Raw genomic sequence first — 14,604 nt, 5'->3', positions numbered from 1 at the left:
GCGCGTCGCGGGGGCGGGGCGGGGCGCGGCACGGGGGCGGGGCGCGGCACGGGGGCGGGGCGCGGCACGGGGGCGGGGCGCGGCACGGGGGCGGGGCGCGGCACGGGGGCGGGGCGCGGCACGGGGGCGGGGCGCGGCACGGGGGCGGGGCGCGGCACGGGGGCGGGGCGCGGCACGGGGGCGGGGCGCGGAGGGGCCGGGGCGCGGCGCCGAGGGGCGGGGGCGCGACGGCGCGGCGCGGCGCGGAGGGGCGCGGCGCGGCGGCAGTGAGCCGCCGGCTCGCTGGCGAACGAGCCACTAGGAGAGGAGCCCCCGAGTGACGCCCGCGGTTGGAAGGGCGGGCCGGCCACGGGCTCGGAGCCTGAGACCCCGCGGGGGAGCCTGCCCACTCAGCGTCCCGGGCGGAGGGAGAGCTCACGGGACAGCCCTGCAGTGAAGGGAGCGGGGAGTGGTGCGCCTCAGGCGGAGTCAGGGCACTCTCAGGTGGAGCCCAGGTGGGGTCCCCGAGACGAGCACATCCCTGGAGGGTCACTGCGCAGCCCGAGGAAGAACCAAGGGGCTTGGGGCTGGCACGGCTGGTCAGAACCTGCCTGGTCTGCGCCTGCTGTCGCGAGAGGCCGTGGCTGGTATAGCGAGCAGCAGCTTTGGCCCCAGAGGTCCCTCACCCGCATGACCGCTTGACCCAAGGGTGTCCCCCTCCTTGACCGAGGCCGGCTGCGTGGGCGGGCCCGGGGCTCCAGAGCCTCAGCACCTGGAGGGGGGGCCCTGAGCAAGCCGAGGGGCGGCACGTGGGTGGCCCCCAGGAGAAGTCCCCGGTTCTGGGCCACAAGCCACATCTCCACCTGATTCCAGAGCCTGTTTTCCCCAAGCAGCCAGGTGAGTGGAAACCCAGCACCGCCACAGGAAACCGTGTCCCCACGGGAACAGCAACGGCCCCCTTCAGGGCAAGGACCTCGGAGAAACATGCCGCCAGCCTTGGGGCCCCGGTTCCCTGATGTTGTGTATGAGATAACAGCCCTTCTCCACAGGACAGGCCACAGTGGCCGGGCTCCAGGCGGTCAGGTACTGTGGTTGGCAGTATCCTGAGTGTGGGCTGTCACTGGTGGCTTGCTTCTGATTCAAGTTTACATACTAAGGTCAGACAAAAGAAGTTAAATGGAAAGTTCTCTGTGCTGTCTGCCTTCCTTCCCCATTAACCAGACGTCAAAGACTGGAGAGACGCCTGGCCTGCAAAGATCCACCTTCCTTCCTTCTGACCTAGCAGTGCAATGTCTTACAAGATTAGCATTCTTGGCCAGCTCTGTAGGGGGTCGTAATGACTTACTGCTCAGTTTGCTTGAGTTGATCTATATCCTTAGTGAGCTTTGATGTATAATCCTTTATCTCAAAACTGTATGGGATCATGCCTTGGGCTTTTAACAGGCTCGCTCAAAGCGTCTGAGAGTTTGTCTCCCGGGTTATAATCTTCACTTTATTTTTTTTCAATTTTTTTAAAAAAAATTTTAATTGAAGGATTATTGCTTTACAGAATTGTGTTGTTTTCTGTCAGACCGCAACATGAATCAGCCATAGGTATACATATATCCCCTAGCTTGAATAAAATTCTTTTTTAACTTAATTGAATTTTCACTGACACCTCTAACAGTGTAATGGGCAAGGGTGGCGCTCCTGGGTTTACGTTACAGAGGACTGAGCCTTCCCTGCAGCTGGCGTCCATACCCCCTTGGCTTGCACATGTTCTTGAAGCCAGCTGCCAGGGTGGGAGGCCCAGGTGGCCAGCAGCCCAGGGAGGACTAAATCTGCCAACGTCACAGGAGCTTGGACGCAGATCCCTGCACCGTCCAGCTTTCAGGTGAGAGGCAGATGATACTTGAAGGCAGGCTTTCAGGAGACCAGGGAGTGAAGGACCTCGTTAAGCTGTGCCCAGATTCCTGATCCACAACAACTATGACATCCTATGTGGTTAAGCCACCATGTAACTGGCAACAGATAAGTGTATTCATTTGCTAGGGCTGCTATAACCAAGCCCCACAGACTGGGAGGCTCCAACAGCAGGAATTTATCTTCTCACCCTTGAGGAGGCTGAACTCCAAGACCAAGGTGTGAGCAGGCTAGTTCCTCCTGAGGCCTCTCTCCTTGCTGTGTGGACGGCTGTCTTCTCCGTGCGTCCTCACGTGTTCTTCCTTCTATGCATTGTTTTTGTTGTTTAGTCGCTGAGACCCATCCGACTCTTTTGAGACTTCACGGACCGTAGCCCAGCAGGCTCCTCTGTCCATAGGATAGTCCAAGCAAGAATACTGGAGTAGGCTGCCATTTCCTTGTCCAGGCAATCTTCCCGACTTAAGGATCGAGCCCACATCTCCTGCATTGGCAGATTCTTTACGGCTGAGCCACCTGGGAAGCCCCCTTTCATGCATGTCTGGGTTCTAATCTTCTTTTCTTGTAAGGACAATGGTCATATGGATTAGGGCCCACCATCATGACTTCATTTTATCTTAATCACACCATTAAAGACCCTTTTTCCAACTACAGTCACATTCTGAGGTGCTGGGGGTTAGGACACAACGTGTGAATTTCCAGGGGACACAACTCAGCCCATCACGGTACGTAGCGCAGCTGTCTCCTGTAGCCACTCTGATGTCTTCAGTACCAGGACCTCAGTTCTACCTGGGCAGTTTTTCACTGCATTTCCCTCCTTCCCTTCAGCTGGCTGTAGCTGTGTGACTGAATAAGTTTTGGCTGATGAGATGTAAGCAGAAGTGATGGGTACCCCTTAAAAGCAAGGGGTACACCTGTCTTCTTCCTCTGCTGGGTTGGGGACAGAGTGGTTGGCCCTTAAACAGTCACTTTGGATCAAAGCCACATCCCAGGATGATGGTGCTGGCAGGACTGGGTGGAGATGCCATTCCAGCCTGCCTACATCAGATCTGGACTGCCCACAGACAAATACCTATAGGAGAGAAATGTAACTCCGTTTTTGCTTAAGCCACTTTTATGTTGGATTATACTGTATATCAGCAATCAATGCAAAGAAATAGAGGAAAACAATAGAATGGGAAAGACTAGAGAGCTCTTCAAGAAAATTAGAGATACCAAGGGAACATTTCACGCAACGATGGGCTCAATAAAGGACAGAAATGATAGGGACCTAACAGAAGCAGAAGATATTAAGAAGAGGTGGCAAGAATACGCAGAAGAACTGTACAAAAAGATCTTCACAACCCAGATAATCACGATGGTGTGATCACGTACCTAGAGCCAGACATCCTGGAAGGTGAAGTCAAGTGGGCCTTAGGAAGCAGCACTACGAGCAAAGCTAGTGGAGGTGATAGAATTCCAGTTTAGCTATTTCAAATCCTGAAAGATGATGCTGTGAAAGTGCTGCACTCAATATTCCAGCAAATCTGGAAAACTCAGCAGTGGCCACAGGACTGGAAAAGGTCAGTTTTCATTCCAATCCCAAAGAAAGGCAATGCCAAAGAATGCTCAAACTACCGCATAATTGCACTCATCTCACACACTAGTAAAGTAATGCTCAAAATTCTCCAAGCCAGGCTTCAGCAATACATGAACCGTGAACTTCCAGATGTTCAAGCTGGTTTTAGAAAAGGCAGAGGAACCAGAGATCAAATTGCCAACATCCGATGGATCATTGAAAAAGCAGGAGAGTTCCAGGAAAACGTCTATTTCTGCTTTATTGACTATGCCAGAGCCTTTGACTGTGTGGATCCCAATCAACTGTGGAAAATTCTGAAAGAGATGAGAATACCAGACCACCTGACCTGCCTCTTGAGAAACCTGTATGCAGGTCAGGAAGCAACAGTTAGAACTGGACATGGAACAACAGACTGGTTCCAAATAGGAAATTAAGTACGTCAAGGCTGGATATTGTCACCCTACTTATTCAACTTATATGCAGAGTTCTTCATGAGAAATGGTGGACTGGAGGAATCACCAGCTGGAATCAAGATCGCCAGGAGAAATATCAATAACCTCAGATATGCAGATGACACCACCCTTTGGCAGAACGTGAAGAAGAACTAAAGAGCCTCTTGATGAAAGTGAAAGAGGAGAGTGAAAATGTTGGCTTAAAGCTCAACATTCAGAAAACTAATATCATGGCATCCAGTCCCATCACTTCATGGCAAATAGATGGGGAAACAGTGGAAACAGTGGCTGACTTTATTTTTCTGGTCTCCAAAATCACTGCAGGTGGTGACTGCAGCCATGAAATTAAAAGACGCTTACTCCTTGGAAGCAAAGTTATGACCAAACTAGACAGCATATTTAAAAGCAGAGACATTACTTTGCCAACAAAGGTCCGTCTAGTCAAGGCTATGGTTTTTCCAGTGGTGATGTATGGATGTGAGAGTTGGAATGTAAAGGAAGCTGAGCACCAAAGAATTGATGCTTTTGAACTGTGGTGTTGGAGAAGACTCTTGAGAGTCCCTTGGAATGCAAGGAGATCCAATCAGTCCATCCTACAAGAGATCAATCCTGGGTGTTCATTGGAAGGACTGATGTTGAAGCTGAAACTCCAATACTTTGGCCACCTCATGCTAAGAGTTGATTCACTGGAAAAGACCCTAATGCTGGGTGGGATTGGGGGCAGGAGGAGAATGGGACGACAGAGGATGAGATGGTTGGATGGCATCACCGACTTGATGGACATGGGTTTGGGTAGACTCCGGGAGTTTGTGATGGACAGAGAGGCCTGGCGTGCTGTGATTCATGGGGTCGCAAAGAGTCGGACACGACTGAGCGACTGAACTGAACTGAACTGAACATGAGTACGTCTTGTAATGATAACTCTAGAACAATGTACTCCTTCTGTCCAGTATTTAATAGATAGTAGTGTGTTGTACTCTTGACTGTAATTAGAGTGATACAATGCAATATAGTTCAGCTATTTAAAAAATAATAATAAAAGCAAAAATGATATTAGTGAAATGAAAGCAAATGTCAGTAAGCATCAGCTGAGAGCATGTTTTAGACAGGGACGAGTTTAAGGCAATTCCTTAAATCCTCTCAAGATACCAAGTCAAGGGGATTAATGAATTAACTGCTTTTCTCTTTGGCATTCTTTATTATTCTTGGCTTCTAGTAATCACAGCATAAATATTAAATGACTGAGTAAAGTGAGCAAAAAATTAGTATTAAGTTAACTTCTCATCTTTAAAAATCACTCTATATAGCCTCCTCACTAATTATATATGTGAGCAAACACAAATAGCTGCATTTAATTTTTATCCTAGTATGATTCAGGATGTTGAGTCATTACTACTGCCACAGTCGGCTAGAACAAATGGTTGGGGTCATTCTCTCATTTATATAAAATTATTGAGACAACTACAGGGCTAAGAACTTCATCGTAATATCATCTAATCACTAAAAGTATGCTATAATATAGGCACAGAAAAGCCTAAGAATTAGAAGGGTTAGGATGCTCTCTTATGTTATTATCTCAAAGAGTGTGAATGAGATGCAATACCTTGTTAGGATAGTGGTTAATTTATTCTTATTTTGCCTGTTTTCAAGGTAATCAGAGTGTTCAGAAATGATAAGACCTAAATTTAGAGTTTATAAGCATTTGGTTAGAATCTTATATTAGCCACGTGAATTGTATGACCTTGCACAATTAGAGAGAATCTGCTATACTTAATACATGTACTATATGCATATTATTATATATAACATTATATCTATTTAAAATCATGGTTTCTCTGTCAGGTTAAATTAGGAAAACTACCTATCTATACTTTCTTGCTATCTCAGTTTAGATAGACTGCCACATAATAGTTAGAGTGAAGATTAGTTTCAATTACTCCACTGCTCTCTGCTCAGCAGTAAAGAATCCACTTGCCAACGCAGGAGATGTAGGTTCAAATCCTGATCTGGGAAGATCTTCTAGAGAAGGAAATGGGAACCCACTCCAGTATCCTTGCTTGGAGAATCTCATGGGCACAGAAGCCTGATGGGCTACAGTCCATGGGGTCACAAAGAGTTGGACATGACTTAATGACTAAATGACAACAGAAACAATTCCACTGCTCTCGCTTATCCCTAGCTAATAATTAGAACTATGTCACTATATCTTTTAAATAATAGTTATCATTTATATAATGATTGTGATGTGAAATGCAATATTCTAAACACTTTACATATAATTTATTTACTGTCACACAAAAATATACTAACAAAATTTCGCAGCAGTTGCTATCACTGTCGTCTTTCTCTTACAGTTGAGGGAGCTAAAGCACAGAGAGCTGGAGAGCTAAGATGTGATGAAAATAGGATTGGAGCCCAGGCTCCTGCCTCCAAAACTTCAAGACAGATTGGCTGTGTTAGCTATATTCTCATTATTGATTCCATATGTTGTATGGGGACATTGAAGCTTAATGTTCTGAGTCACTCCACAAGATGTGTGAAGTCAAAGTTCATGAGGACAACCATGAAGGTGGTTAGAGAATTAATAGTGTTGCCTCCGTGAGACAGGCTGTGGTGCAGACTTGCTGAAGGCAGGACAGAATGACTCAGTTATTTCCTAAAAATATAGTCCGTTACTCTCGGGGACTCACAGCGAGCATCCCTCTCAATAGACAAAGAAGGGTTTCTCTGGTGGCTCAGCCCTTAAACAACCTGCCTACAATGCAGGAGAATGCCTACAATTCAGGAGACCTGGGTTTGATCCCTGGTCAGGAAGATTCCCTGGTGAAAGAAATGGCAACCCATTCTAGTATTCTTACCTGGGAAATCCAATGGACAGAGGAGCTGGGCGGGGCCACAGTCCATGGGGTTGCAAAGAGTCGAACACGACTTAGTAACTAAACCATCTCTGCCGCCACCACCACCATCCATGTAGAGAAACGTGAATGAGAAGAGAAGCACGCGGGGAAAAGTTGGAGATGAGCGTGAATCTTAGATTCTTGCTTTCAATGGGAATGACCAAAAAGATTCAATCAAACTGAAGTGATTCGCTAAATTTTTCATAAATATATAGCAAAACAATGTTAGAACAGAAAATAAATTAATTAAAACTATCAGGTAGCCAATCATGTTTCAGTTTATTTCTGTTAACAAAAAAGCTTATTTAAACAAGGTGAGTGTTTCAGATCCCTGCAGAAGCTGTAAAAGAATGACGCAGGTAGATTTATTTGTGGGTAATATCTAATACATATGATTTTGTAACTATTTTGACACGTCAGTGGTCTCAGATCCATAAAAGTCTATTTTTGCATCAATAAAGCCAATCTGATAAACACAAAAGCTACTTACCAAAGAAGGAGACATTTTCCTATTACCTAGATAAATAATTTCACCGATAGAAGCAAGGACTTTTTATACATTCTCAAGCCATTAGGGACCTAATAACTGAAGATTCCAAACATGTTCATTTCCAAGAGATTCCTGGGGAATAATTAGTAAGTTATTGTGAATTATTATTTTGAAACAACTTCATAATTATAATAGCAATTCTGTTAGTGTTAGTTTGAAGAGGCAATTTTTGCTCTCAGTAGTATTGTGGTGGTTTTTTCCTGACACTTGAAATCCCACTAGAGTCCTACACTCTAATACTGTAGAGGTTCTTTTAAATAGTTCATATATTTTAAAATGTAGCTCTCATCTAAATTATTTCAAAAACCACATGGAAGTTCCTAAAAATGTTACTTGATATCCTCAGCACTGAAATGTAATATTTTTTGTTGCACTGAAGGGTGAGACCAGCAGAGGCTACTATAGAGCCTGTCATCAGTAGGTGCTTTCTGAGAAGATGAAAGGACTTTATTTTTTAAAATTATCTATCTACCTATATATTTACTTTTGTCTGTGCAGGGTCTTCCTTGCTGTGCATGGGCTTTCTGTAGTTGCAGAGAGTGGGGGTACTTTCTGTTGCAGACCACGGATTCTAGAACTTGGGCTCTAATACCACAGGCTCAACAGTTGCGGTGCATGGCTTAGATGCCCTTTGGCTTGTGGTTATCTTCCTGGACCAGGGATTGGCCCTGAAAAGTTGTTGCTGGACCATGAAAACACGGCCGGGATTCTTAGCCTCTGGAGAAGAATTCAATCCGGGGCCAAGATGAGGCTTGATCGCTCAGAGCTTTTGTGTAATAAAGTTTTATTAAAGTATAAAGGAGATAGAGAAACTTCTCACATAGGCATCAGAAGGGGACAGAAAGAGTGCCCCCCTGGTAGTCTTCAGCTGGATGTTACATAGTCACCAGCAGTCTGTTAATGAAAGAAAGAAATGTCTTAAAACTCAGAATGGCACCAGGCCCCTCATCCATAAGATGTTTCTTGGGATAATCTTGGCACCAGACGAGGAATCCCGGGTCATAAAACGATTGGCTTGAAACTTGTAGAAGGGCAGATTACCATGCAAATAGTTTCATTTACATAGATTAGGGGAACAATGTCTGAGTATCACATACTGGTTTGTCAAGTCTGTTATGAGCCATTAGGCGAACTGACTTGAAGCTAGAGTTTGGGGTAAATGCATAGTACATTAACATAGCTTAAGACAAACATTTTCATAAGAAGAATGCATAGGTTAACTCAAGGTTTGAGAATAGTTAACTTCAGGTGAAACCAGGTGTCATTATGACAACACAGTATTTTAAGAGAAACCTCATTTAAATTTGTTTAGAGAAGGGAAAAAATATCACTAGTTTGTTTCCTCCTGCCACTTAAGAGAGATAAAAATGTCTGACACTTGCAGCCTATTTCCTCCATTTGGAGACCCCTGGCCTTCCTGCCTGTTACCCTCTCAACCCCATGTCCTCTGCAGTGGCAGGTAGACTTTTAACCACTGGGCCACCAGGAAAGTCCCAGAAGGACCTTTAAATAAGAGTCTTATGCCTGAGAGCATCAAAAGGAGGCAAAACCATCCCAGTTAGTAAACAGTTTTTCATCGTCAACTTGATTGTTCTTATGTGCATTTTGTATGACAGTTTCACTAAAACAATGATATTTCAGCGGCTCTCAGAAAAGCTTGCAGAACTTGTGGTAATTACACAGTACTAGAGTACCCAAACTGGAAATTTGCATGGCTACAAACACAGAGCTGTCTTCCCTTCACAGCATTTGCCAAATTTTAAATTGTTTGGAGTGGGGGTTAAAGATATATCAAAAACCTCTGAAAGACAAGAGTAGACGATTCTTTTTTTCTTTTGGAACACATGTACACCCATGGTGGATTCATGTCAATGTATGGCAAAACCAATACAGTATTGTAAAGTTAAAAAATAGATAAATAAACTAATTAAAAAAAGAGTAGACAATTTTATATTACTTTCGTGCTGAAGAGACCAAGAAAGCTCAAGTACTTATGTGAAAGTCCTAGGTTGCTATGCCCTAGTAAGAGGGGTGAACTGGAGATACAGTGCATGTTGCCAAAACCAAAAGAATCAGTTTTCTATTGAATGGGGCTTACCACTCTTAATTGCATCAGAAAAATAATTGAAGCTTCGTTGATTTGAGAAATCCTGTAGAACATCTTTGTAGTCTGTATGGCATAAAATAAACAAATTACTAAGCATGATAACAGGAAAGATTTTATGCCCATACAAGAGGGAAAATGCCAAAAGCAAATACACATTGAACCAAAATTGGAGTTGGCAAGCAAGAATTTAAAAATAATTCTAAAAACATCCTAAAGAAAACTGTCACAAAAAAAAATTGAAAATGACAAAAATTGGGAGACATTCCACAAATGATTGGAAACCTTAGAAAATAAAAGAGAATTGAACATACATCTAAATTAGCAACTTATTGAATGGATTTATTGATACATTGAATTTTTAAAAACAAAGAATTGGATGAAAAGTGACAAGGTCAAAAGTGTTTGTATTAAGGATCTTTGGTTTGGAACTTGCAACTAATCTGGTAAAGGAGGTCATCAGGAAAATATATGCTACTTCCACTCAAATACTTAAATGCTCACCATGAACCGGCCTTAAGAAAACAGACTTTCCTAGCAAATGCTCTTTCACATTGGCACTGCTTGAGAAGAATGAACTTAAAAAGTGTTTTCCATATACCATAGAACCTGGAATCCTTACATCTTTCAGACAATAGATGGCACCAAGACAACTATCTAATCTAGTTAGTACGCCTCTGAGTCAGTCCTGAAAAAGAAACTTTCAGTGGTCTTAAAGATTTTTGCATAACTGAGATTTCCAATTATGTTAGTACTCTGTTTCTCACCGTGTATATATGTTTGGGTTTTTTTTTCAGAAATTTAAATTTTCTTTTAAGAAATTCTCCCATTACTTGGTAAATTGATAACACTTCTCTCTGTGCAGGAAACTATGACTCTCAGGTTCCAGTAAATCATTATCAAGCAAAAAGTCCTGATTCTTCTCATCCTTCGTATTAATACCCAAATATTCTTGTTGTTGTTTAGTCTCTAAGTCATGTCTGACTCTTTGCACCCCCACGGACTGTAACCCACCAGGCTCCTCTTTCCATAGAATTCTCTAGGCAAGAATACCTGAGTGGGTTGCCATTTCCTCCTCCAGGGGATCTTGCTAACCCAGTGATCAAACCTGGGTCTCCTGCACTACAGGTGGATTCTTTATCACTGAACCACTGAGGAAGCCCTGATATCCCAATAAGTTGAATTAATTTTACGGTAGGTCAGTAAAATACAATTGAATTAAAGTTGAACTCATGTTCTAGAATAAGCATCAAATTATTGCTTATAGTCTCACATATAGGGCTTTTCATAGGAAGCTGTGAGACAAGTAGATCTCAATACCCACCAGTCAGAATTCCAAATATTTATATAGAGGTCTTAACCAGCTTCAAGCATGTATACTGTCCAGACAGTCTCAACAGCAAGTTGCTCTCTCAAGACTGCTTGTGTGGTCTTTGAAAATATCTCTCACTGTAGGAATGATGGACAGAATGTACATTCTAAAGACTAGGGAGAGGGTGAGGAGCACCCAGGTCCAGTTTGCCAGTCAACCAGATGTCACCTTCTCCAGATGACCTCCTCCAATGGTCCTAAATGAATCTGTCAAATGAATCCCTTTATGTGCATGAGCCCTAAGTTGCTTCAGTCATGTCCGACTCTTTGTGACCCTCTGGACTGCAGTTCACCAGACTCCTCTGTCTATGGGATTCTCTAGGAAAGAACACTGGAATGGATTGCCATACTTTCCCCAGGGGATCTTCCTGACTCAGGGATTGAACTTGCATCTCCTGCAGCTCAGCAGGCAGACTCTTCACTGCTGACCCACTGGGGAAGCCTGAATCCGTTTATACATAATGTCATATCCATATTTCCAGAAGGAGTTGAATGCAGTTAATATCTTGAAAAAATTGTATGAGATGGCCAAGCTACTGAGATACCCTATGAGTAGTTAAGTAAAGTATCTTGTGTCTCTTTAGAGGTGAAAGCAAACTTCCTCTGAGAGGCAGTCGAAATAGGCACTGAACAGAATATATTAGCTAAATCTATGGCTGCAAAATACTTGATACTTGCTAATGGAATGAAGTCGGTAATTTCATTGTTATTGCCTATGGAGCCTTCATAGCTGGGGCTACAGCGTTAAGGTTGTGATCATATGGTGTCAATCATTATTTCCATTTTATGGACCGGCCAAACTAGGTTGTAAAATGGAAAAAAGTTGGGAGCTAATCCCCGCTCTTCCTGAATCAACTTGATCTGGAGAAAGGGGATGGATGAAGGTAGACGACAAAGCCAGGACACAAACCAAGGGCCCCTGGGCATTGTGCGGCTCTCGGTGCCTGATGGGGGGATGGAGTCCTTCATCCCTGTTCCCTGCAGCTTGTACCCCAGGACTGGGAACACGCTGCCTCTGGAACAGCCTATACTCTCTGAACCCAGACGGCCTGACCAGAAGCAAAGCAAAGGTCCTCCTGCCTTCCTGGGAAGGCCAGGGCTGCTGGGGCCCCCATCACCTCCGACTACAGGAGGGTCCAGCTTACGGCCATTCTCTCCCAGATGAATCACAGCCTGAACCTGGGGCTGTGCAAGGCCAGCCCCAGGGAGAGGGCGTGCAGTGAGCCTGTGGGCAGACAGGTCTGAGCAGGGGTCGCCTGGGCCACGCTCTTTACACAGCCCCACAGCCACAAGCTGCCGGTGTCAGCCCGGAGAGTCTGTTTCACAGGGACGACCTGCAGCGGCTGGTGCGGGTACAGAAGGACGGGGAAGACTAGAAGAGGAAGGCGCTTTCGGGCCCTAATTACTCAAAAAAAAAAAAAAAAATCCCCTTCTCTTTCAAATGGTTCTTGCATAAAGAGTTTAAGTCTTAGAGGATCCCATTTTATTTTACACTGGGTCATTTCAACTGTTTTAACTGTGTGCTTTAAAAGTTTTCCACCGTCAAACATCAAATATGGAGTCAGATTCCTTGTTTCAAGTCTCTTTTCATGAAACGTAGCATACATGTGCAGCTGAGCAGTTCTATCAGCTTAATTCCTGCCAGTAAAATTTTTGGATAATGGCTTTCTTTCATTTTGTAATCTGTCAATGAATATTGTTGTTGTTTATTCCGTAAGTCGTGTCTGACTCTTTTGCAACCTCATGGACTATGGCTTGCCAGGCTCCTCTGTCCATGGAATTTCCCAGGCAAGAATACTGGAGTGGATGGCCATTTCCTTTTCCAGGGGATCTTCCCCATCCAAGGATTGAACCCTTATATCATGCTTGGCAGCTGGATTCTTTACCACTGAGCTTCCAAGGAACCTGTCAGTAAATATAAATATATATGAATACTTATGCATTGCATATATACTTTTTGTATTTGCATATAAATATATAAAAATCTTCAAACTCTGTAATAAAGAAATCAACAGCACAAGTAAAATGTCAGAAAACAATTTGAACAGATAATTCATCAAAGAAGATATAGAGATGACAAATTACACCATGAAAAACTCAGTGTGAAATTACTGAGTTTGATTAAGAAAATCAAAATTAAAAAATGAAATATCTGTGTCTCTTTGGGAGGTGGGTTCTGGAAGGGGAAAACATGTACACTCACGGTGGATTCATGTCAATGTATGGCAAAACAAATACAATAATGAAAAGTTACAAAATAGATAAATAAACTAATTTAAAAAAATGAAATATCACTAGACACATTAAAGTTGAAAAGAAAATCTAATGAAAACAAAACAACAACAAAAATCAATGCACAAATAATACTTAATGCTGGTGATGATTTAGAACAAGTGAACTTCTGTGCATTTCTCATGGGAATGGAAAATTGAGACAGCTTCTCTGAAGGTTGGTGGTTCATTATAAAGTTATTTGCACACTTACAAAACACATTTATCCAGAAGTCCCACTTTATAGAGAAATGAAAACTTGTATTTACACAAAAATCTATTGCCAAACATTCAAGGCAGCTATAACAGTGAAATTCTGGAAACAGCTGCGTGTTCTTCACCTAAGGAATGAGTAAACAAACTCTGGTATATTGCATAGTGTAAGGCAATACTAAGAAATATAAATAAACAAACTATATTGATGCAGGCAGCAATATGCTAAATGCTTTATGCAAAGTGAAAATTCAGACTTGAAAGGCTTTATGATTCCATTTATATGACATTTTGAAAAAGGCATATTGGCAGAGGACTGGTCAGCTGGTAGTAAATTGGTAAGGTATTGACTAGAGAGACAAAAAATGAGAATTTTGGAGAGTTATCAAGCTGTTCTGTATTTTGATTATGTTTTTGGTAACATAACTCTGTGGATTTGTCAGACTTCTCAAAAAGTTTACAACAAAAAAGTGCATTTTAATTTGCATGCAAATTTAAAATATTATAGAATATATTTTAAAATGTTATCAATTAATGAAAACATCTCTATAGTATTATACATGGCCATTCTCATGAACCAGTCTGAAGAGGACCTTTTATCCTCATTTAACAATCAATTACCTTTGACAACTAGACTGCCATGGTCAGCCTGTGGGTTAAGAAATAATCTCAGTTAGATGCTGGCAGGAGGTCTTTGTCGTTCCTGAGTCACTTGTTTGTCACAGACACTCTCATACACCTAATCAATACAGTTTGCAGACAGGGACACACAGATGTTGACAGTAAAATTTAATGTTAAAACAAAACATGCCTGTTATGTCACAATTGTTTGACTGAAACATGCACAATACTGTTAAAATTGTGCTATATTTCAAACACGGTGAAGTGATCCTTTCCAGACTAGAGAACAACCCATTCTTCCTTAAAGGCTATATATAAATATTTAACTAATTTAATTTCAATGATAAAATTTTAGTCATAGGAACATATTATCATGTTTGGCTGAACATTCAAAGGAAAGATAGATTGAAACATAACTATAGGTCAGTACCAATATAGGCATTATTAATCAGAAGCAGAGCATATCAAGAAAGGGTGGCAAGAATACACAGAAGAACTAAACAAAAAAAGATCTTTATGACCTAGATAACCACGATGGTGTGATCACTCACCAAGAGCCAGACATCCTGGAATGAGAAGCCAAGTGGGCCTTAGAAAGCATCACTACGAACAAAGCTAGTGGAGGTAGTGGAATTCCAGTTGAGCTATTTCAAATCCTAAAAGATGATGCTGTGAAAGTGCTGCACTCAA

The 14,604-nt window shown here is 42.8% G+C and overlaps 1 protein-coding gene and 2 long non-coding RNA genes across 4 annotated transcripts in view; 2 read left to right on the top strand and 1 right to left on the bottom strand.

The window, feature by feature from the left end:
* Positions 1 to 14,604, top strand: part of LOC145507494 (uncharacterized) — a 29,776-nt gene that overhangs the window by 295 nt on the left and 14,877 nt on the right. The window lies entirely within an intron of this gene.
* On the top strand, positions 214 to 3,035 carry LOC145507488 (uncharacterized). Its single transcript, XR_014054897.1, has 2 exons — positions 214 to 876; positions 2,211 to 3,035. It is a non-coding gene; the product is annotated as an uncharacterized LOC145507488 (long non-coding RNA).
* Positions 12,271 to 14,604, bottom strand: part of LOC145507431 (solute carrier family 71 member 2-like) — a 139,730-nt gene continuing 137,396 nt past the window's right edge. For both annotated transcript variants that reach the window (XM_081493999.1, XM_081494017.1), the window contains one exon: positions 12,271 to 12,715. In XM_081493999.1, the coding sequence (XP_081350125.1) occupies positions 12,671 to 12,715 (45 nt within the window). In that variant the 3' untranslated portion in view covers positions 12,271 to 12,670. The remainder of the gene's footprint in view (positions 12,716 to 14,604) is intronic.

Source organism: Giraffa tippelskirchi, chromosome 1 (assembly GCF_054371585.1).
Source record: "Giraffa tippelskirchi isolate mGirTip1 chromosome 1, T2T-mGirTip1v1.2.pri, whole genome shotgun sequence".
In the NCBI taxonomy this organism is placed as follows: domain Eukaryota; kingdom Metazoa; phylum Chordata; class Mammalia; order Artiodactyla; family Giraffidae; genus Giraffa; species Giraffa tippelskirchi.
The sequence above is the reverse complement of the archived record's forward strand: the minus strand, read 5'-3'. Positions and strand labels throughout refer to the sequence as shown.